The sequence below is a fragment of the Ranitomeya variabilis genome, chromosome 2 (assembly GCF_051348905.1).
Source record: "Ranitomeya variabilis isolate aRanVar5 chromosome 2, aRanVar5.hap1, whole genome shotgun sequence".
Classification (NCBI taxonomy): domain Eukaryota; kingdom Metazoa; phylum Chordata; class Amphibia; order Anura; family Dendrobatidae; genus Ranitomeya; species Ranitomeya variabilis.
This window is the reverse complement of record NC_135233.1, coordinates 706400390-706424024: the sequence shown is the minus strand read 5'-3', so window position 1 is coordinate 706424024 and position 23635 is coordinate 706400390. Positions and strand designations below refer to the sequence as shown.

Genomic DNA, 23635 nt, shown 5'->3' with positions numbered 1-23635 from the left:
TATTGTGGTGTCTTTTAGTGCTCTCACCCCATTTGGTCCTTTATAAAGTACTATATATACTCGTGTATAAGTCGAGATTTTCAGCACATTTTTTTTGTGCTGAAAACACCCCCTCGGCTTATACACAAGTCATTGTCCAGAAAGCCAGTGGGAAAGGAGGAGCCGTCAGCTGTGACATCAAACTCCCCCTCCTCGCGCCGTCGTTGAGCGTCCCTGCATCTCTGTTGTCTCGGTTCAGCAGCTCTTCCTGTCCTGAGTGGTCACGTGGTACCCCTCATTAAGGTAATGAATATGCACGCGTCTCCACTCCCTTAGGCGTGGAGTGCGTATTCATTACCTTAATGAGCAGTACCACATGACCGCACAGCACAGGAAGAGCTTCTGCATCGGGACAACGGAGATGCAGGGACATGCAGCAACAGTGCGAGGAGGGTGAGTATGACGGGAGAGGACTGGGGGAGCCGAGCCATGCCTACAAGGATGGGGCGGGGGAGCCATGCATACAAGGATGAGATGGGGAGCCAAGCCATGCATACAAGATGGGACGGAGGGGGAGCTATGCATACAACAGGGGGAGCCACACAGAGCAGGACAGGTCAGGAGGGAGCCACACATAGCAGGACAGGGATTGGTTGACAATGCATACCCAGCTTTTACTTGAATCAATAAGCTTACCCAGTTTTCCGTGGCAAAATTAGGTGCCTCGGCTTATACTCTGGTCTTCTTATACTCTAGTATATACGGTATTACTGACGCTGTACAAAACTAGAAATGTTTTCTTGGTGAACATAGCACCAGTGTCCATCCGATAAGAGTCCCTGTGAATACAAATGTAATGCTTTATTAATCCAAGTAAACAACCACACCAATTACAATAAAAACATTTAAAAAACAAAACACAGACACATATCCTGAAGAAGCCACACTTTGCTGGAATACGTGTGGGACTCATTGCCTCTCCCTCATCAATATCTAGGGTAATATTAAAAGTAAACATTTATTTGTATTCTTGATCTGGATCTTTTGATTGTATGTTTGAACGTTTTGCATTCTTAGAACTTTTCTATATTGGGGCTCTTTTTCTCTTTACTATACCTTACATTTTGATATTTTTTCTTATAAATATTTCTCCTATATATTGTTGTATATTTTGGAGGGGGTGCATAATTGTCCACATTTTTACAGTTCCTTGATGATAAACACTCTGTGTTTTGCTTTTTAATTGTTTTTATTGCATTTGGTGTGGTGATTGTTTTGCTTTGATTAATTTAGTATTATATTTGTATTCAAAACGTATCTTATCGTAGGGATACTGGTGCTATTTTATTTTTCCAAGAAACAATTCTTGCTTTGTACAGTTTCCTCTCCTTTCTAGGTTACAGCACAGTGCCATTATCACTTTTTGGTGGTGGAGGTCTTTCTTTATCCAGTATTACTGACGCTGTCACAAGACTTGGACTGGTGGAGACATGGGGTTTGGGGTTTAACTAAAATTTGCTTGGACACAAGTATTAACCCCTTCCCGACATGTGACTTATATATGCTTCACATGTTGACGATGTATGGAACGGGCTCAAGAGCTGAGCCAGTTTCATAAACTGTTATACAGCCAGCATTTCCCCCTAACAGCAGCCTTCATGCTCACTCTGATAGTTGCTGTTTAAACTCTGGATGCCACAATCAATTGCTGACCGCTTCAGTTAGGTTGTTAGATACTGGAGAAAGTCTGAAAATGCGAACCTGTCCGCAGGATTTTAAGTAAACTATAGACACTGTCAGGTTAGCCCTGTTGTACTTATTAAATTGACACCTTAGTTGGTGAAATCAGTCTTGTGGTTGTTGCATAATCTGTATTTGTAGTTTTCAGTTAACAAGATTTTTGTGCTTCGGGGCGGCCTGTGGGGGGAGCGTCTTTATGTGGTGTCCTGCTTACATATGCATCCTTATGGGTCTGATTTAACCCCTTCATGACCCAGCCTATTTTGACCTTAATGACCTGGCCATTTTTTGCAATTCTGACCAGTGTCCCTTGATAAGGTAATAACTCAGGAACTCTTCAACTGATCCTAGCGATTCTGAGATTTTTTTGTGACATATTGGGCTTCATGTGAGTGGTAAATTTAGGTCGATAATTTTTGGGTTTAATTGTGAAAAAATCTGAAATTTGGTGAAGATTTTGAAAATTTCGCAATATTCAAATTTTGAATTTTTATTCTGTTAAACCAGAGGGTTATGTGACACAAAATAGTTAATAAATAACATTTCCCGCATGTCTTTACATCAGCACAATTTTGGAAACAAATTTTTTTTTTTTTTTGCTTGGAAGTTATAAGGGTTTAAATTTGACCAGCCATTTCTCATTTTTACAGCAAAATTTACAAAACCATTTTTTTAGGGACTACCTCACATTTGAAGTCAGTTTGAGAGGTCTATATGGCTGGAAATATCCCAAAGTAACACCATTCTAAAAACTGCACCCCTCAAGGTGCTCAAAACCACCTTCACAAAGGTTATTAACTCTTCAGGTGTTTCACAGCAGCAGAAAAAATGAACATTTTACTTTTTAGTCACAAAAATGATCTTTTAGCACCATTTTTTTTTATTTTCCCAAGGGTAAAAGGAGAATCTGGACCCTGAAAGTTGTCCAGTTTGTCCTGAGTACGTTGAAACTCCATATGTGGGGGGGGACCACTTTTTGGGCGCTCGGAAGGGAAGGAGCGCCATTTGACTTTTTGAATTAAAAATTAGCTCCAGCCGTTAGTGGACACAATGTCGCGTTTGGAGAGCCCCTGTGTGCCTAAACATTGGAGCTCCCCCACAAGTGACCCCATTTTGGAAACTAGACCCCAAGGAACTTATCTAGATGTGTGGTGAGCACTTTGAACCCCCAAGTACTTCACAGAAGTTTATAACGCAGAGCCGTGAAAATAATAAAACATTTTTTTCCCCACAAAAATAATTGTTTAGCCCCCAATTTTTTATTTTCCCAAGGCTAACAGGAGAAATTAGACCCCCAAAGTTGTTGTGCAATTATTCCTGAGTACGCTTATGCCCCATATGTTTGCATAAACCACTGTTTGGGCGCACGTTGGGGCTCGGAAGGGAGGAAGCACCATTTGACTTTTTGAACACAAGATTGGCTGGAATCATTGGTGGTGCCATGTCGCGTTTGGAGACCCCCTGATATGCCTAAACAGTGGAAACCTCTTAATTTTAACTCCAACCCTAACCATAACCCTAATCGCAACCCTAACACCAACACACCCCTAACCCTAATCTTAACCCTAATTTCAACCCTAACTCTAATTCCAACCCTAACTCTTATTCCAACCCTAAGGCTATGTGCCCACGTTGCAAATTTTTCCACACCGTTTTTTAAAAATCCGCAGGTAAAACGTACTTTACCTGTGGATTTCCTGTGTTTTTTGGCCGGATTTCACCTTCGGTTTTACAACTGCAGATTCCTATTGAGGACCAGGTGTAAAACGCTGCGGAATCCGCACAAAGAATTGTCATGCTGCAGAAAACACAACACCGTGATTCAGCGTGGTATTTTCCGCACCATGGGCACAGTGGATTTTCCATAGGTTTACATTGTACTGTAAACCGGATGGAAAACTGCTGCGAATCCGCAGCAACCAATCCGCTGCAGATCCGCAGCCAAATCCGCACTGTGTGCACATAGCCTATTCCCAACCCTAACCCTAATTCCAACCCTAATTCTAACCCTAGTGGAAAAATAAAAATAAATATATTTTCTTTATTTCATTATTTACCCTACCTATGGGGGTAATAAAGGGGGGGGGTATTTACTATTTTTTTAATTTTGATCACAGTGATCAAAATGTATCTTGAATGAAAGAATGAACGAATCTGCCGGCCGACAGATTCGGCGGGCGCACTGCTCATGTGCTCGACATTTTGGAAGATGGAGGCGCCCATTGGAGAAGACGGACGGAAACCGTGAGGGACACCGGGACTCAGGGGGTGGGATCGGAGCACGGGGGGAGCTGAGGACAGTACGGAGGGGAGGAAAGACTGACAGCGGCGGCAGATCGCCGCCGTCAGTCAGTGGTGGGGGCAGACAGTGGTCTACAGCCGTGACCGAGGATATTGCAGCATCGGCCATGGCTGGATTGTAATATTTCACCAAGTTTCATTGGTGAAATACTATGATTGCTCTGATTGACTGTTTCACTTTCAACAGCCAATCAGAGCGATCGTAGCCACGGGGGGGGGGGGGGGGGGGCAAAGCCACTACCCCCCCGGGCTCAGGTACAAGCCCCCCTGTTCCTGCAGGTCGGGTAAAATTTCAGTTACCCTTTCACCTGACCTGCAGGGACGCGATCATTCTGTGACACAGCATATGCGTCACAGGTCAGATTGGCACCGACTTTCATGACGCATACGCTGTGTCACAGGTCGGGAAGGGGTTAAACAACAACCTCAAGATGGATTTTGTCAACCAAGGTATTTTAATCTGTATATAAGCGCCAACCTGACAGTGTCTGTAGTTAGCTTAGCAAATTCTTGCTGACCGGTTCGCTTTAAGTAGCCTATTGCCCCCATTTTTCCCCTGTAATGCAATCATGCCGATGGGGTAATTATGACCTCCACCAAATTACTTTACTGTGAGGAGAATTTCTGTTGCCTGATTAACTGTTTGCTTATTGGAGCCACAATTATTTTCTCTAATTGTTTCTCTGCAGAGAGGTTGGAGGTCGCATTCTCGCCATTGAGACAAAACTAGCAAATAATCTTTCTGAGTTCGAAGGGGATTTTTCAATGGAGGGACTCGGGCTGTGGAAGACAGCCTTTTCTGCAATGACGCAAAACCCTAGGCCTGTATCACCCACTCGAATGAACAGACTGATCATGGAGCAAGAGAAGCATAAACTGAATCTTGACGATGATAAAAAGCTTGTGATCATGCCCTGTAAAAACGCACCTGCTCCCGAGAGGGTTGAGCTATGGCTTCAGGCAAAAGAACAGTATGAGTCTTCAAAGGCATCAAGTAAAGTTCCCTTAATTGAAGAGACAAGTGATAAAACTATGAAGACTGTTCCAGCACCCACTGGCTGCAGTAGCTTGCCCCCAAAGGAAGTACAGGTTTTATTGGCACAGCCTGCAAGTTCAGAAGATCAGCCAGGGAACCAAGATAACGTAAAGATCGATATAGCCAGCCCTTCTCCTTCCTTGCCTGTTTCAGACTGCTGTGAAGGGTTAACGGATTCACCGCCTGGAGACGCCAATATTGAACTAAGTGAAAGGACTAAGGAAAATGACATGTCCGATAGCGCTGTATCACCAGCATCACCAATGTTAACACCTTGGCAGAACCTTGAATGTTTGGATCATAAACCATCTCCTGAAGACTGCAAAGACTGGAGAGAGGAAAATATGATTCCGTCCCCAGATGATCAGCTCATGGCAGATGTCTGTAAAAAAACTGTGAGGAGTGTGAAAAGTGAAGTAAGAATATCAACACCTTCACCTCCTCCACTGAAACAGAAAAGGCACAAATCCAAACGGGTCTGTCTACATAGTACACCAGTCGCTGAAAGGCCAGAATCTCCCGATTTGATATCGCTTACTCCAGTAACATCTGGTATGTAACATAACTAATGTAGAAATGTATTTGGCTTATAGGGCTGCTTAAAGCTCCATTTAAATGATCTGATAATTTTTCGGATTTGAACACGTATCACTTATCAATGGCTCATCCCAATGATTGACTGCAGCGGTCAGGTGCAGTGAATATTCCCTGACTGTAATGAGCGGCACCACGTGACCGCTCACACAGGAGAAGCTGCCAGCGCGGAGAGGACAGAGGAGACATCGCGGAAGCTAGGTGAGTATTTCTGCGGCAAGGGACCAGGCGGCGCACTGAGGGGGGAGGCGGGGGGCACATGCAAAATTTATTTTTCACCCCCCCTCCCCCCCCCCAAAAAAAAGATCTTTCATCTCTTCTTTCCAACGAACGCTGGGGGAGAAGAGATGAACTCTGCCTTCAGCACCACATGCTTATTGTAGCGCTGTCTCTCCTGCACGGTCCGTGTGGTCCTCAGGCGGCACACGGATGCCGCACGTGTGCCACACTGATGTGCCACTTGAGCACACGGACATACGGAAACGGATATCTCCGGTACCGGTTTTTCCGGTACCGGAAATATCAGGACGTGTGAAAGAGGCCTAAAGTGTAGTTATCAAAAAATCATTGCAATTTAGCGGAGTTGAAATAGTCTTAGTTATTTTAGCCATTTCTGCTCTGGCCTCTTGCTTTATTAGAAACTGCTAAACAATTTAGAATTCTGAACCAATCGCTGAATTACAAAAAAATTTTTTTCTAACAATTTGTTTCATGTTATAAGTGGCTTTTATTTCCCAGTGCACCCCTTGAAGATTATATATATATATATATATATATATATATATATATATATATATATATATATATATATATATATATATATATATATAGTGCCTTGCGAAAGTATTCGGCCCCCTCGAACTTTTCAACCTTTTCCCACATATCATGCTTCAAACATAAAGATACGAAATGTAAATTTTTGGTGAAAAATGAACAACAAGTGGAACACAATTGTGAAGTTGAACAAAATGTATTGGTTATTTAAAATTTTGGTGGAAATTCAAAAACTGAAAAGTGGGGCGTGCAATATTATTTGGCCCCTTTAACTTAATACTTTGTTGCGCCACCTTTTGCTGCAATTACAGCTGCAAGTCGCTTGGGGTATGTCTCTATCAGTTTTGTACATCGAGAGACTGAAATTCTTGCCCATTCTTCTTTGTACAACTGATTGTTGTTGTTATACGGATAGACTGTCCCACCTCATCTGTAGATCTCTGCAGTTCATCCAGAGTGATCATGGGCCTTTTGGCTGCATCTCTGGTCAGTCTTCTCCTTGTTTCAGATGAAGGTTTAGAGGGACAGCCGGGTCTTAGTAGATTTGCAGTGGTATGATGCTCCTTCCATTTCAATATGATCGCTTGCACAGTGCTCCGTGGGATGTTTAAAAGTTTTGGAAATTATTTTGTATCCAAGTCTAGCTTTAAACTTCTCCACAACAGTGTCACGGACCTGCCTGTTGTGTTCCTTGGTCTTCATGATGCTCTCTGTGCTTCAAACAAAACCCTGAGACTATCACAGAGCAGGTGCATTTCTGCGGATACTTGATTACACACAGGTGGATTATATTTAACGTCATTAGGCATTTATGACAACATTGAATCATTCAGAGATCCACAATGAACTTCTGGAGTGAGTTTGCTGCACTGAAAGTAAAGGGCCCGAATAATATTGCACGCCTAACTTTTTAGCTTTTGAATTTCCACAAAAATGTAAAATAACCAATAAATTGTTGAGGGCAGAGCAAAGTACTGCAATGCGCAGGTGCTGGGCCTCTCTGACCTTTCCCGGCGCCTGCGCACTGCAGTACTTTGCTCTGCCCTCAACAGGGCAGACAAAGTAGGCCTGCGCTGGAGCTGCAGCGTGAAGACCAGAAGAGGACATCATCTGATGAAGATGGGAGGCGCCGGACCAACAGCGGGAACGCCCCTGGGTGAGTATAATCTAAGGTCTTTTGCTCATCTTTTAGGATCGGGGGCTTATCTACATCATTCCAGACTGCTGTAGATAAGCCCCTGATGCCGATGGGCTTACCTCACTCACGATTTTGGGGGTGACAGGTTCCCTTTTAACTTAACAATCGTGTTCCACTTGTTGTTGATTCTTCACCAAAAATTTACATTTGGTATCTTTATGTTTGAAGCATGATATGTGGGAAAAGTTAGAAAAGTTCCAGGGGGCCGAATACTTTCGCAAGGCACTGTATATCATTTAGATTACTTTTTCTGTAGTGTATGTTTTAATTAGCTGATTCTGACATATTTAGGTTCAATTTGTCTTCTAGAAGTCCGATTTCAAAAGATGAGTCAAAGAAGAGGGGCAAACCCTGATAAGCTGCGTCGAGTCCTGCTAACTACTCAGTTAAAGGTAGGTATGGCATGCGTTGCTTTCATGACTATCTTGAAAAATACGAAATGAAATAAGTAGCTAGATACTCCCTCAGAGTAAGCTATTCTTTTTTTCTTTATACAGCTCCCATTGCAGTCTATGGTGTCAGATGCCAAGCTGCTGGGATGTCATATTGGTGCAAATTTGATTTCTGAACTTTATAGGATGAACCTATAGGATGTGCCATTAAATTGTCACTTTAAAATGTTTTTTGCAACTTATAAAGAGATTGCTAGGGTATACCGTCACTTTAAAGAGGTTGGTTGTCCACTACCTGGTCAACGCCTTGTTAATTCTTATCCAAATCCAAATTAAAGTAATAACACTTTTATTCACCTCTTGTGCCTGAGCCTTTCCTACGATGTCAGAACTGGCTATTCTGGGGCTCGCGATCCCTGTAGCCAATCTGTGGCTTCTCAGTCTCGCCACCTTTGGACGTGTCACATACATCTGGGGAGGAGAGAGCAGCAACTCTCACTTTGTATGGATGTATGTTATTTGTCCGAAGGTGGGGAGAGTTGACTACCCCTCATAGCCTGCAGATCGCCACTCTCTGCAACTGATAATTGTGCCATCTAATTGGTTAGTGAGGGAGCCTAAAGGCTGCAGGCTACTGACCAATAGACGGCCAGCGCCAGTAGGCTAAGCGCTATATATGGCATGCAATCCAAAGTATACACTGTATGGTTTGAAAAGAAAGACTTTTTTTGGTAAATGCTTCTAGTGTTGGGAAGACACCAGGCACATTTTCTCATATTATACGATGAAGTCTTTTTTCTAGAATGATCTACATTATACTCTGTTGTTTGTCTTTGTATATATGTGTTAATGGTGATAAAGCTTTTTCTTCCTACTTATGCTTAGAATCAGTTTGCTGCCATGGCTGATGTGAAGAAAGAAACTTCTCAGATTGAGGGTCCATCTCTAAATAACTCTTATGGCTTCAAAGTCAATGTACAGAATTTACAAGATGCCAAGGCCTTGCATGAGGTAAGAATTTATTGCCCAAAGGAAGAATACAGAGTAGAAATGGAGCTAGCCACACAGCATAAAGAGCAGTCTGCGTCTGTGACCTGTCCATGATGTCTTTCTTTCACAAATCATCGTTTTAAATCCATTCTTTTAGTTTTCTTCCACATTGAGAGATCCAGTCATATACCTTATTTTTCGGAATATAAGACACACCGGACTATAAGACGCACCCAGGTTTTAGAGGTGGAAAATAAGCAAAAAAAATATTTGAAGCAAAAAAAAAAAATGTGGTAAAATTTAATAACATATTATTATATGTGGTGGTGTTATATATAATAGTATGTTATTATATTGGAAGCTATGGGTAGAAGATGGCGCTGCGGGACCAGTGTGGTGTCTGTAAAGTACTATATGAAGACGCTGGAGGGTGAGTATAAGGATGGGGGCACAGGGCTAATATTTAAAGCACCACTCCAGAATTGAAAAATAACACTGGAGTGCTGCTTTAAGATCCCATTGGGAGAACTATAACTCCCAGCATGTCCTGCAGATGCTATGGCATGCTGGGAGTTATAGTTCACCACAGGAGTGGCAGAGTGCTTTGTGTGTTGTAAAGACTAACCTTTTAATTGTCGCAGCCAGCCAGCCACTGTGGTGAGGTGAAAAGCTGGAGGATCCCATGACTGCACACACAGTCCTCCCTCTTGTTGCCTCTCCACAGCACAGGTCATAAGAGGAAGCTTGCAGATTCTAGTGTGGTGTCTAAAGGCCCTGTGATGACATCAGAAGAGGGAGGGCTCTGCCATCATGTGATGCTCCAGCCTGGTCTCTTCATGACATCACACAGGTCCTTATGCCTCAGCATCCAGCACAGCCAGGCAGGTATGCAGCGATCTTGTCCCCTCTGGCCCCCCTGCTGCTGCCTCCTCCACCGGACACCCAGATGTTCCCAGCTGCTGCAGGAATCCAGCGCTGAGGAAACCATGTGTGTCCCTGTCTAAGTGAAGGCGTATTCAATGGCTGTTCCCCGCTCACTGCTCAGCTGACAGGTGGGCGGGGAAGCGGCTAATTACTATTCACTGCACTTTAATCATCGGGACCATGTGGGCAGCTGAGACATTTTTCTGCCTCCTGCAAGTGGGATCACAGTGCGATCCAACTAGCCGCTGCCCCCCCCCCCCCCTCCCCACATGCTACATTCCGACCATACGACGCACCCACACTTTCCTAAATTTGGAGGAAAAAAAGTGCGTCTTATGGTCGGAAGAATGCGGTACTGTGTGTTTTGGTAATTGGAAGTGGCAGTACTAAGACAACCTCCCAAAATACATTCAGGCTATGTGCACAGGTTGCAGAATTTCCGCTGAAATTTCCACAGCAATTCTGCAACTCCCTGCCGCGGGTATAACGCATGCAGAATTGGCATGCGTATTCCCACTGAACACTAGCATTTTACAAGCGTAATTAGCTTGCAGAATGCTAGTGTTTTCCAAGCGATCTGTAGCATCGCATGGAAAACTGATTGACAGGGTTGGTCACACTTGTCAAACAGAGTGTTTGACAAATGTGACCAACTTTTTACTATTGATGCTGCCTATGCAGCATCAATAGTAAAAAGATATAATGTTAAAAATAATAAATAAAGAATCGTGATATTCTCGCCTTCTGACGGCCCCCGCAGACTTCCCGCTCCTCGCGATGCTCCTGGCAGCTCCCGTTCCCAGTAATGCCTCGCAGCAATGACCCCAGGTGATGTAGCCGTTTCGCAAAACTGCTACGTCATCACAGGTCATTGTCGCAAAGCATTACTGGGAACGGGAGCATTGCAAAGAGCGGGAAGACTGCAGGGGCCGCCGGAAGTTGAGAATATCACGATTTTTGGATTTTTAAAAAAAAAATTTTTTATACAGGTATATGGTTCCCAGGGCCTGGAGGGGAGTCTCCTCTCCTCCACCCTGGGTACCAACCACACATGATCCGCTTACTTCCCACATGGTGGGCATAGTCCCATGCGGGAAGTAAGCAGATCAATGCATTCCTATTTGTGCGGAATCGCCGCGATTCCGCACAAAGAATGAACATGGTGTTTTTTTTTCCGGAATGCAATTCCGCCTTGGAAAAAAACGCAGCATGTGCACAAAAAATGCGGAATGCATTAAAAATGATGGCATGATTGATTAAGCCTTTTTTTAGCGTTTTTTCAGCGGAAAACAGACGAAAAATCGCGAAAAAAAAACGCTAAAAATCCTGAACGTGTGCACATAGCCTCAGTGTTATTCATTACCCACACAATCTATTCGATAACATGTCTTTCTGGGCATCATGTGACTCTCGCTGATAATTACCTTGTCCCTTCTTGTTATAGGTGCAGCACCTGACGCTCATGTGCATGGAGTTACATGCAAGAACTCGCCGAGACTTGGAGCCAGATCCTGAATTTGACCCCATCTGTGCTCTATTTTACTGTCTGTCATCAGACTATCTGCTCCCAGGAACTGACCAGAAAGAAATGGCTGGTGCAATTGTGATTGCACATGAAACATCTGCGGATAAAGGTGCATACATTCTTGTAATGGCTTTATTTATAGATTAGATTTTTAAGTGATTTAGCAGACATTTGTTCATTTAGATTCCTAATGACTGGTCAAAGTTTGTAATCTTCAATAAACTTTTCAGCCTGTATGTAATACTCATTCATGCAGTTCTGACACCTAATCATCTTTATAGGTGCCTGTACACATTTTTTTTTTGCCTCAGAGTTAGTATAGAGCAAAACCAAATTGTGCTCCGATTCATTTCTTTGGTTTTGCTATAGTTTCTCGTACTTTGTACATATTGCGGCATGGCTCCCCTTTTTGAGTTGAAAATTTTATTTATATTGCTTTCCATGCGTAAGTGTCTGAGCAATCCGGCCTGGGTCCTTCTCTGCCCCCATCTAAATTAGGGTCATCAGACCCAAGGTGAGGTGTTAACACTAGAGTTAGGACCATCCTGGTTGGGTACACCTTGTCACAGTGGGATGGCTTTTATGGTTTTTTTTAAATCAAAATAGTGTTAACGAAGTACTCTGTTATTTACATGTACTGTTATTTATTTATTAAGTTACTACAGGGTACCGTGTTTTTCAGACTATAAGATGCACTTTTTTCCCAAATTTTTATTTGGGGAAAACGGGGTGAGTCGTATAGTCAGAATGTACTTATAGTTAGCGTGGTGGCAGCAGGTTCGGTGGTGTGCGGGGGGCTCCGGCGACATTTTGTGAAAGCCTGGAGCCCCTGAACTTCTATTTCCTCGATGCTGTGGCCTCCGGGAAAATGGCCACCGGAGGCGGCGCATGCGCTGATTGAGATCTTGGGACGAAATCTTGTTGCCGAGATCTCAATCTGCGCCTAGCCTGGGGAATCAATCTGGCCTCCTTAAAAATGTTCGCCAGATTCGGCGCATGTACAGATTGAGATCTCTGCTCCGAGATCTCAATCTGCACATGCGCCGCCTCCGGAGGCCACATTCCCCGAGGCCACAGCATCGAGGCAATAGAAGTGCGGGGCTTCGGGCTTTCACAAAATGTCGCCGTACCCCCGCATCACCGAGCACCACCAAACCTGCAGCACCAGGCTGGGATGGGAGCGAGATCATTGCCCTGCAGCGCCAGACTCTGATGGGATTTCCTGGAGACCATCATATTGCAGCAATGGATGTGCGGGGGCTCCAGGCTTTCACAAAATGTCGCCGTAGCCCCCCAAACCGCCAAACCTGCGCACCAGTCTGGGTCATATCCTCACCGGACCTCCAAACAGCCCTTGTGACTTTGCTGCCGATCATCCCCGGATAAACTGAATTCAGGACTGTAAGATGGACCCCCAATTGACGCAATCATTTTTCTCCCCATTTTCCTTCTGAAAATTTGGGGGTGTCTTATGGTCCAGTGCGTCTTATAGTTCGAAAAATACGGTATATGCTCATTTTTAATTTTTTTTTACTATGATATATAGTGTCCGAACATGCAGCAAGTACAGGCGAAACACATAAAAACGTGTGTTTCTCCATACTGCATGGCTGAAAGCTAGATTGCTAGGACATGTTAATTTGTTCATAAACGTGATTTTGGCCATGCAGCAGAGTATGTACTTAACTTTAACTGCCTCTGTTTTACATATGCGAATCTTTCCATGCTCCGTGCCAACTTGCAATGCATTATCCTCTTTAGTGGTGATGCTGCTTAGCATAGTTTAAAAGGAGCTAATGGGGTCACAGCATTTATTAAAGTGTTTCTTATCATTTGTGGTTACTGAAATGCACTAAACAATAACTTAAGGCTGTCACTGACAGGCAGGAATTAGCACATTTACCAGCAACGATGAAAGTCATACACCACTTTACAATAACATAGGTCCTGAGCTGCATTTTTAATGTATATTTTCTTGGGATTTAATTTTTTCAGATGCCAGAAAACCGTTATTAACCCGATCTGGAATCACAGGCTTTCAGACAACATACGTCAGTGATGAAAAAGAACTCTTTGAGCAATTCATCAACTTAACCAGGAGGTATACACTGTTTTGTGTTGAGAAGAGTAGATGGTGTTCTTTGGAAATACGATCCAGTAGCATTTTTATTTTCTTGGTAGAAACTGTCTTTCATGTGCCACTTATTGGGAGTAAATATAGTGACCTCATAACTTTAAACCCATAACTGTCCATATTCCGATACACTCACACTTGGGGTCCCATCTGTGGAAATCTGCATTGTAATTCTTTAATGTATTCTTTTCAATTGTGTGCCATACTTTTAGGAAATAGGTCATGTCATATAATTTGCTCTGACCCCTCTAAGAATTTATTTTTTCCATTGTTGTACCTACAATAAAACCTCTGGAGCTGACGGCCCTGTATTTTACATATAGATATCCTGTAAAGAAATTTCCTTACAAATGTTTTTATACTTCAATTCAAATCAACTTCCTTATACTCTCCTCTACATTAAAATTACAACACCAAAAAGGAAAAGTTATGGAAGTGACAGGTTCTCTAGACATGAGAGGTTATGTTCACATGTTGCGCTTTTGCAGCGTTTTTTGATGCGTTTTTTAAAGCAAATTTTCACCTATGTTTCCCAATACCAGCAAAATCTATGAGATTTCAGAAATCTCATGCACGCACATTTTTTTTCCTGACCGTTTTGTCAAAGAGCTGTGTTTTTGCAAAATGCAGCATGTCCGTTCTTTCAGTGTAGCAATATGCACTGCAAAAAACACTGCAAAAACTCAGGTATCAGGTTTTGCTGCGTTTTTGGTGCCAAAACCTGATTAAGTTGAATCAGATTTTTTTTTTAACACATCAAAAACACAACATGTGAACATAGCCTTAAAGGAAACCAGTCATCAGGTTTTTATACCCCAACTAGTGCTATCTATATAAGGGCACTGTAGTGTAGATTACCTCCATATTTTTTTTTTTTATTTATTTTTTTTTAGAAATCTAGGTTTACGTTTTAGAGAAATGTATGCTCACGTTCATTGGGCAGGCAGTGCAATTACAGCTCTGCTGCCTCTCTTCCCTATTCACCTCCTGTCAGTGATTGACAAGTCACTCTTTCAGCGACTGTCCTCTTCTACTTGAGACAGGCATCATTTCCCGAAGGGATAGATGCACAAGTAGGTTCCTGATGGCGAAGACTGTCGGTGTCTGGCACAATCTTTATAGTTTGCCAATCACGCCAGATGCTGGCAGTTCTCTTCACTTGGACGACGGGCACAGTAACGAACAGCAGGAGGGAAGAAGACGGTATGTCTAGCGTGATATGCAAATTATGCAGACCGTGCCAGACTATTTTCTTCATTAGGACCTTAGTGTACAAACACCACCCCAGGTGAATGATGGCTCTTACATTACATTTTGGAGGAGGAAAGGCTAGTCACTGAAAGAAGGTGGACCTTTCAATCACTGAATGAAGACAAGCAGCAAGCGGATAAAAGGGAAGAGAAGTAGCAGAGCTGTAAGTAATTTTCCCTCCCCGTACACTTGTCTTATTTGTAGAATAATTCAACAATACATTTCTATAAAAGATAAACCCAGATTTCTAGATTAATGGTATCAATGTAATTCGCGTTACATATATGGCATTAGTTTGGGGTAGAAGAGCTAGATGACAGGTTCCCTTTAATCATGCGCAAATGATAAAAAAAATGGAAACAACATTTTCAAACGTTTTAATTTATTCAGTATAGCGTATGAGCATTAGCATGCTAGCAGTGAGGTTAAGTTGTCTGAGGAAGGTTCTGCCACGCTGAATGCACAAGGGCACACAAGTCATCAAGATCCACTCCTGGCAGCTCCCTTTGCAGTTGCCAACCAATGATGTCTAAGATGTGCTCAATGGAAGACAAGTCTGGTGGCACATTTGGGCCACTCAGGTTGCTTATAGTACACGAGTAAAGGTACCGTCACACTAAACGATATCGCTAGCGATCCGTGACGTTGCAGCGTCCTGGATAGCGATATCGTTGTGTTTGACACGCAGCAGCGATCAGGATCCTGCTGTGATATCGCTGGTCGTTGATTAAAGTTCAGAACTTTATTTGGTCGTCAGATCGCCGTGTATCGTTGTGTTTGACAGCAAAAGCAATGATACCAGCGATGTTTTACAATGGTAACCAGGGTAAATATCGGGTTACTAAGTGCAGGGCCGCTCTTAGTAACCCGATGTTTACCCTGGTTACCAGTGTAAAATGTAAAAAAAACAAACAGTACATACTCACCTTCGCGTCCCCCGCCGTCCGCTTCCTGCACTGACTGAGCGCTGGCCGTAAAGTGAAAGCACAGCACAGCGGTGACGTCACCGCTCTGCTGTTAGGGCCGGCACTCAGTGCAGGAAGCGGACGCCGGGGGACGCGAAGGTGAGTATGTAGTGTTTGTTTTTTTACATTTTACACTGGTAACCAGGGTAAACATCGAGTTACTAAGCGCGGCCCTGCGCTTAGTAACCCGATATTTACCCTGGTTACCATTGTAAAACATCGCTGGCATCGTTGCTTTTGCTGGCATCGTTGCTTTTGCTGTCAAACACGACGATACACGCCGATCTGACGACCAAATAAAGTTCTGGACTTTCAGCAACGACCAGCGATATCACAGCGGGATCCTGATCGCTGCTGCGTGTCAAACACAACGATATCGCTATCCAGGACGCTGCAACGTCACGGATCGTTGTCGTTCTCTTTGCAAAGTCGTTTAGTGTGAAGGTACCTTAAGGCTCCCATTGTCAATAGTTAAGACTTGAAGAAATATGATGTAAATAAGAATCAAGGTGGTGGCAATCATATGATTTATCTAGGTGACCACTTCCCGGCTCCATTCACTTTTGCACAGGTGCAGCTAACAGAATTTGCTGAACCTTGGTCTGCACAGAAGCGGACAGAGCCAAGGGGCAATTGGCAAAATACAGCCACCTTTCTATTCCAGGAGGCATAAGAGGAAAGACAGATATCCTGTATATGTGCCAGAAATGCCCAGGATGAGAGAACTCCTTTAAGTTCCTTATTGAATCGTTTTCACTGTGCAAATACTCATTGGCTTATTTCCAACAGTCTAACAGTTTAGAACGACGTTCTAATGTTCCTTCTATGTGCATGATAACTTTTTTATATTTTGTCTTTGACTTCTCAAACAGGTATGACCCAGATATTCTGCTAGGATATGAAGTCCAGATGCATTCCTGGGGTTATCTTTTACAGAGGGCATCCGCCCTTAACGTGGATCTTTGCCAGCAAATGTCCAGAGTACCTGGTGTGTTTACAATCTGTCAATATTAAACCAAGCTCTTGGAAGTTCAAGTCCCCAAAGTGTTCTTCCACATTAAAAGTGAAAATAATGAATATTGCTGTTTCCATGACCAGATCACATTGTTTAACCAGCGCAGGAGACGGCATAAAAAATAAATGAGTACCATATATGAAAATAAATGCCAGGATTGCTATTGTTGATCATAAAGCCCCCTAGCTCACACAATATGTTGACACAAGAACTATAAAAAAACAACAACTTTGTATTGTAGTAAAACCTGACTTGCATAATAAATATAACTCAAGCAACTCGCACAATGAACACTAAATATAAACTTTTTTTGCATCGTCTACCAAACAAAATTATTGTAGTCTAGTGAATGAATTATATTTACCCTAAAATGTTGACATACAATTCATTCCACAAAACAAAACAAGCAGTCAGGCAACTGCATTGACTGTAAAAATAGAAAAATTAATAGCTCCTGAAATGGGAAAATGAAGAAAAAAATGCTAGCTTCTTAAGACACTACATAGGTGGCCAGTAAAGTTTTAGAATCCATATTACTGGGTACATGGACACCCAATAAATGCTTCCAATTTACCAAATTTGGGTCCCACTTCACACTTTTTTTTTTTTTCAAAACAGAACTTTCAGTGACTCCAGAATGATAAAAAATGGTTTTAACTCAACACGTTCTAAATCCTAATGTCCCCATCTCAGTCTGTGCTTGCCTGGTGGATTAACCTTTTTGATGGGTTCTTCGTGATAACATGACTTCATATCGGGTTTTCTGAATAAAACACCTTTTGTGAGCCATGATATGCATTATGATACCTATATATAGGAATATATTCGTTACACACACACACACACACACACACACACACACACACACACACACACACACACACACACACACACACACACTCTCTCACTCGTGGAGGAAAGTGTTGGCACCTTTGAAGTTGTCAATACAGTGTTTCTCCTGGAAAACTATTGCATTGCACGGCTTGTTATATACATGTTTATTTCCTTTTGTATGTATTGTAGCAATCCCAAAAAACAGAGAAAAACAAGTTGAACAAAACCCCCCAAAATTATTGTCACCTTTCCAGAATTATGGATAAACAGCTTTGTTTCAAGCATGTGCTGCTCGTTCAAACTCACCTGTGGAAAGTAACATGTGTGGTCAATATGAAAATCGCACCTGAAACTAGGTAAAAAGGGAAGAAGTTGACTCAATCTTTGCATTGTGTGTTAGGCTGGGTTCACAGTGCGATCGGTGACTCCGTTAAACGGACTACGTTACACCACGGCATAATGTGGTGTAACGTAGTCCGTTAACGCCGCCATTGAATGCAATGTCGGACCCATCGCTAGCGCACGCCCATTGTGCTGACACAGGCATATAAAAAAGCTAGACTGCAGCTTGCCAAAATGTACCTGAGTAAGCCAAAATCCTTTTCGTAAAGCATCTTGTGGACAGATGACCTCAATATAGCACATCATTCTACTGTTGACCGAAAATGGAATGATGCCTACAAAGAAAAGAACATAGTACCTACAGTCAAATATGGTAGAGCTTCAAACATGTTTTGGGGTTCTTTTGCTGCCTCTGGCACTGGGGGCCTTGACTGTGTGCAAGGCATCATGAAATCTGAAGATTACCCAAGGATTTGGGGTCGCAATGTATTGACCAGAATCAGAAAGCTGGGTTTGCGTCCTAGGTCATGGGTCTTCCAGCAGGACAATGACACCAAACCTGCTTCAAGAAGCACCCAGAAATTGATAGAAATAAAGCTTTGGGGAGTTCCAAATGGCTAGCAATGGGTCTGGATCTAAATCCCATTGAACACCTGTTTAGAGATCTTAAAATTGCTGTTCGAAAAAGACACCTCTCAAATATGAGAGACCAGGAGCAGTGTGCAAAAGTAGTAGGCAAAAATTACAGTTGAGAGGTGTAAGAAGCTTTTTTATGATTATAGTAAGGGATTGATGGCAGTTATTTATTCCAAAAGGTGTGTAACGAAATATTGAGTTGAAGGTTCCAACAATTTTGTCCAGCCTATTTTTTGAGGTGCACAATCCCCACTCCACAAAATTGCACACCCTCGCAGAGATCTCAAACACCTTGATTTACACTCATTTTCTGAATCCCTTCTCCCTCTTGCAGATATACATTCCTTACACAATGCAGATGCTGCTGCTTTATGTAGCACCACAACTGCTGCAACTCTCAAATCGGTGGCCCCCCTCACATACACCAAAAGCACCCCAGCCTGACTAAAGAACTGAGGCGGGCTTCCAGAGTTGGTTAGCGGAGGTGGTAAAGATCACATTAAAACGAGCACTTCATCACACTCAAATAGTCCCTCACTATTTTTAAGTCCATACTCACTGCAGGAAAACGAACATACTTCTCATCTTTCATATCCTCCCTGTCTCACAACCATAAACAGCTATTCAACACTTACAATTCACGCCTCATCCCTCTCATCTCAGCTGAAGACTTTGCCTCATTCTTCAAGCAGCAGATTGATAACAACAGAGAAAGCTTGGGCCTACAGTTCCCACAGCCCCTCCTCATAAGTACGCAGCCCTCTCCCTCCAAAACTGGCTTATCTGCCACTACAGAATATCAATATTTCTCTCTACTCTCAAGTTCACATTTCACCTCCTGTGCACTTGACCCTATCCCACCCCACCTCATCCCAAACCTCACCACAGTCTTCATTCCGACCCTAACCCATCTCTTCAACCTATCACTAACAACTGGTGTCTTCCCCCTCTTTCTTCAAACATGCCTTAATCACACTATTCCTTAAAAAGCCCTCACTTCGTCCATCCTCTGTATAGCTATTGCCCCATATCACTTCTCAACTATGCCTAAAAACTACTGGAACAACATATCCATTTGAACTGTCCTCCCACCTCTCCTCCATCTTTTTTTTTGACCGCTTACAATCTGGTTTCCGACCTCATCATTCAACTGAAACTACACTGACTAAAGTAACCAATTATCTTCTAAGCACCAAATCCAAGCGACTCTACTCTGTCCTCCTCCTGGACCTGTCCTCTGCTTCTGACACAGTGGACCATTCCCTCTTACTACAGATTCTTTCATCTCTTACCATCACAGACCTGGCCCTATCCTGAATCTCTTCATACCTAACAGACCAGACATCCAGCATCTCTAACTCACACACCACCCCCTCATCTTGCCCTCTAACTATTGGTGTCCCCAAAGGTTCAATTCTAGGACCCCTGCTATTCTCCGTCTACACCTTCAGCCTGGGATGGCTCATAGAGTCCCTTGGCTTTCAGTAACTTCTCTATGCTGATGATACACAGATGTACCTCTCTGGACCCGGTGTCACCTCCTTACTAGCCAGAATCCAACTATCTCTGTCCGCTATCTCATCCTTCTTCTCTGCTAGATTTCTAAAACTTAGCATGGGCAAAACAGAATTGGTCATCTTCCCCACCTCTCTCACAGCTCTCCAGTCTATCCTCCTTCCAAACTATCCTAAACTCTGCTGCCTGACTAATCCTTTTGTCCCCCCACTATCCCTCGGCCTCTGCTCTTTGTCAAGTTATTAACTGGCTCCACATTTCCCAGAGACTGCAGTTCAAAACCTTAACTATGATGTAGAAATACTTGGGACTCTTATAGGTATGTTCAAGAACTTAAGTGAAGAAATTCCAGAAATAAATTAGATGTTTCGGTCAATACCGGACTTTCATCAGTCATCTGGATAGAGGAGATCTGTGTGGCAGTGCGCTGTGTGAGAGTCTGCAGTGTCCATGCTAAGACAGGAAGCGCTGGCTGTCTTAGCAGTGGACACTAGTGTTGAGCATTCCGATACCGCAAGTATCGGGTATCGGCCGATATTTGCGGTATCGGAATTCCGATACCGAGATCCGATACTTTTGTGGTATCGGGAATCGGTATCGGAACCATATTAATGTGTAAAATAAAGAATTAAAATAATAAATATGGATATACTCGCCTCTCCGGAGGCCCCTGCACCTTACCGCTGTTAACCGGCAGCCTGCTTTGCTTAAAATGAGCGCGTTTAGGACCTTCCATGACGTCACGGCTTCTGATTGGTCGCGTGCCGCTCATGTGACCGCCACGCGACCAATCACAAGCCGCGACGTCATTCTCAGGCCCTAAACTCCTCATTCTAGAAATTTAGGACCTGAGAATGACGTCGCGGCTTGATTTGTCGCGTGGCGGTCACATGAGCGGCACGCGACCAATCAGAAGCCGTGACGTCATGGAAGGTCCTGAACGCGCTCATTTTAAGCAAAGCAGGCTGCCGGTTAACAGCGGTAAGGTGCAGGGGCCTCCCGACGGGTGAGTATATCAATATTTTTTATTTTAATTCTTTATTTTACACATTAATATGGATCCCAGGGCCTGAAGGAGAGTTTCCTCTCCTTCAGACCCTGGGAACCATCAGGATACCTTCCGATACTTGGTGTCCCATTGACTTGTATTGGTATCGGGTATCGGTATCGGCGATATCCGATACTTTTCGGGTATCGGCCGATACTATCCGATAACGATACTTTCAAGTATCGGACGGTATCGCTCAACACTAGTGGACACTGCAGACTCCCACACAGCGCGCTGCCACACAGATCTCCTCTATCCAGATGACTGATGAAGGTTCGGTATTGACCGAAACATCTAATTTATTTCTGGAATTCTTTCACTCAATAAATAAGTTCTTGAACATACCTATACGAGTGCCAAGTATTTCTACATCACAGCTGATGGATTTGGTTATCCTACTTGTGCACCACCTACTTGTGCACGACCTCCTTAAGTGCCTTGTTTTCCTAATTACCTCAAAACCTTAACTATGGCATACAAAGCCATGCACAACCTGTCTCCATACATCTGTGGCCTTGTCTCCCTGTACTTACCTGCATGCAACCTCCAATACTCACAAGATCTCCTTCTCTAATCCCCTCTTATCTCCTCTTCCTACAATCGCATACAAGATTTCTCCTGTGCATTCCCCATACTCTGGAACTCTCTACTCCAACATATCAGACTCTCGCCTAACATGGAAACCTTCAGAAGGAACCTGAAGACTCACCTCTTCCGACAAGCCTACAACCTGCAGTAACCCTTGTTCCACCATACTGCTACATGACCAGCTCTACCCTCACCTACTGTATCCCTCACCCATCCCATGTAGACTGTGAGCCCTCGCGGGCAGGGTCCTCTTTCCTCCTGTACCAGTCAGTTACTTGTGTTCAAGTTTATTATACTTGTTTTTTTATGTATACCCCCTTTCTAATTAAAAGCGCCATGGAGTAAATGGTTCTTTAATAATAATTTTAAAAAAAATGTCCAATTTGCCTTTTTTTCCTTTGTTTTGTTGTATTTTTCCAATACACACAGCAACTAAACATGTGTGTAACAAAACATGTGTAATTGCAATACCTTCCTGGGAGAAATACTTCATTTTCTGGGACAATTTCAAGGGTGCCAACAGTTTTGGCCATCACTGTGTTTCTGTGCACATAATGTGGCATATATAACAATTGTTGGTTAATGTAATCTCTCTTTTTATGTTTCATTTTAGAGGATGCAAATGAGAACCGATTCTCTGCAGAGAAAGATGAATATGGCGCTGAAACTATGAGTGAGATCAATATAGTTGGACGGGTTATCCTAAATGTTTGGAGGATGATGAGACCAGAGGTATTCCCTTTTTATTATAATATTATTTCTTGCTCTAGACGGTGCTCATAAATAATACTGGACTATACCAAAAATCACTAGACACCCTAAACAGCAATGAACGTGAGTTATATTGGGTTTTAGCTCCCTTTACTGAGCTCAGATGAAAAGTCTCTTAAGTTTTCTCGCATTAGGGAAGGTGGCATTAGAAAGTGACTTATTTGAATCAAGTTTATGTTAAACATATTTTTTGAAAACTTGTTTTTTTTTATAGATATTAATAAAAAGAAGGTCCAATTGTAGAACGGAAACATTAAAACAACTATGATTGCCAAATATTTTTTTTTTTCCACTACAACTTCCGGAGTGCCAAGTTTTTCAGTTGCTCTATCAACGGGTTGGAACCCTACTTGCGGAACGTCATCCTCACAACCAGGAGTGCCGTATGCGCTCTATACACATATGAATGTTAATGAGGCATCTCCAGAATACAGTCTCCCATCATCCTTATGGCTGCGCCGAAGCATCAGAACACCGCAATTTTTTAGGCATGATGGCTACCACCTTAATTATATGCAGGAATTATAAACAGATCTATAATCATAATTAATATATATATGTATCTATGTCGTGCATAATATTGTTTCATTCCCTTTAATTATATCCTCGAAGCCTCTTTTTAAAGGGACCTGAAATTCTCCTCTCATGAGCAGAATTGAGTTTCAGTAAACTGCATGTGTGTTTTCTTTTAGGTTTTCTAATGTTATTTATTTCCATCTTTTTCTAGGTTGCTCTGACTAATTACACATTTGAAAATGTGGTCTTCCATGTTCTTCACCAGAGGTTCCCACTTTTCACTTTTCGAACATTATCTGATTGGTTTGATAATAAATCCGATATTTACAGGTAATATTCTATAAATTATGCATTTTAACTTAAAGGGGTTGTCCAGGATTTTGATATTCATGGCCTTTCCTTAGGGTACCGTCACACAGTGGCACTTTGGTCGCTACGACGGCACGATCCGTGACGTTCCAGCGATATCGTTACGATCTCGCTGTGTCTGACACGCTACTGTGATCAGGGACCCCGCTGAGAATCGTACGTCGTAGCAGATCGTTTGAAACTTTATTTCGTCGCTGG

The 23635-nt window shown here is 42.9% G+C and overlaps 1 protein-coding gene across 1 annotated transcript in view; it reads left to right on the top strand.

Annotated features, from left to right (window-relative positions):
- The window catches only part of REV3L (REV3 like, DNA directed polymerase zeta catalytic subunit), a 263811-nt gene that overhangs the window by 202271 nt on the left and 37905 nt on the right, over window positions 1–23635 (top strand). The window contains exons 14-21 of the mRNA XM_077289474.1: window positions 4710–5608; window positions 7932–8014; window positions 8900–9025; window positions 11373–11562; window positions 13449–13554; window positions 16676–16791; window positions 22395–22513; window positions 23280–23398. Coding sequence (XP_077145589.1) covers window positions 4710–5608; window positions 7932–8014; window positions 8900–9025; window positions 11373–11562; window positions 13449–13554; window positions 16676–16791; window positions 22395–22513; window positions 23280–23398 — 1758 coding nt within the window. The remainder of the gene's footprint in view (window positions 1–4709; window positions 5609–7931; window positions 8015–8899; window positions 9026–11372; window positions 11563–13448; window positions 13555–16675; window positions 16792–22394; window positions 22514–23279; window positions 23399–23635) is intronic.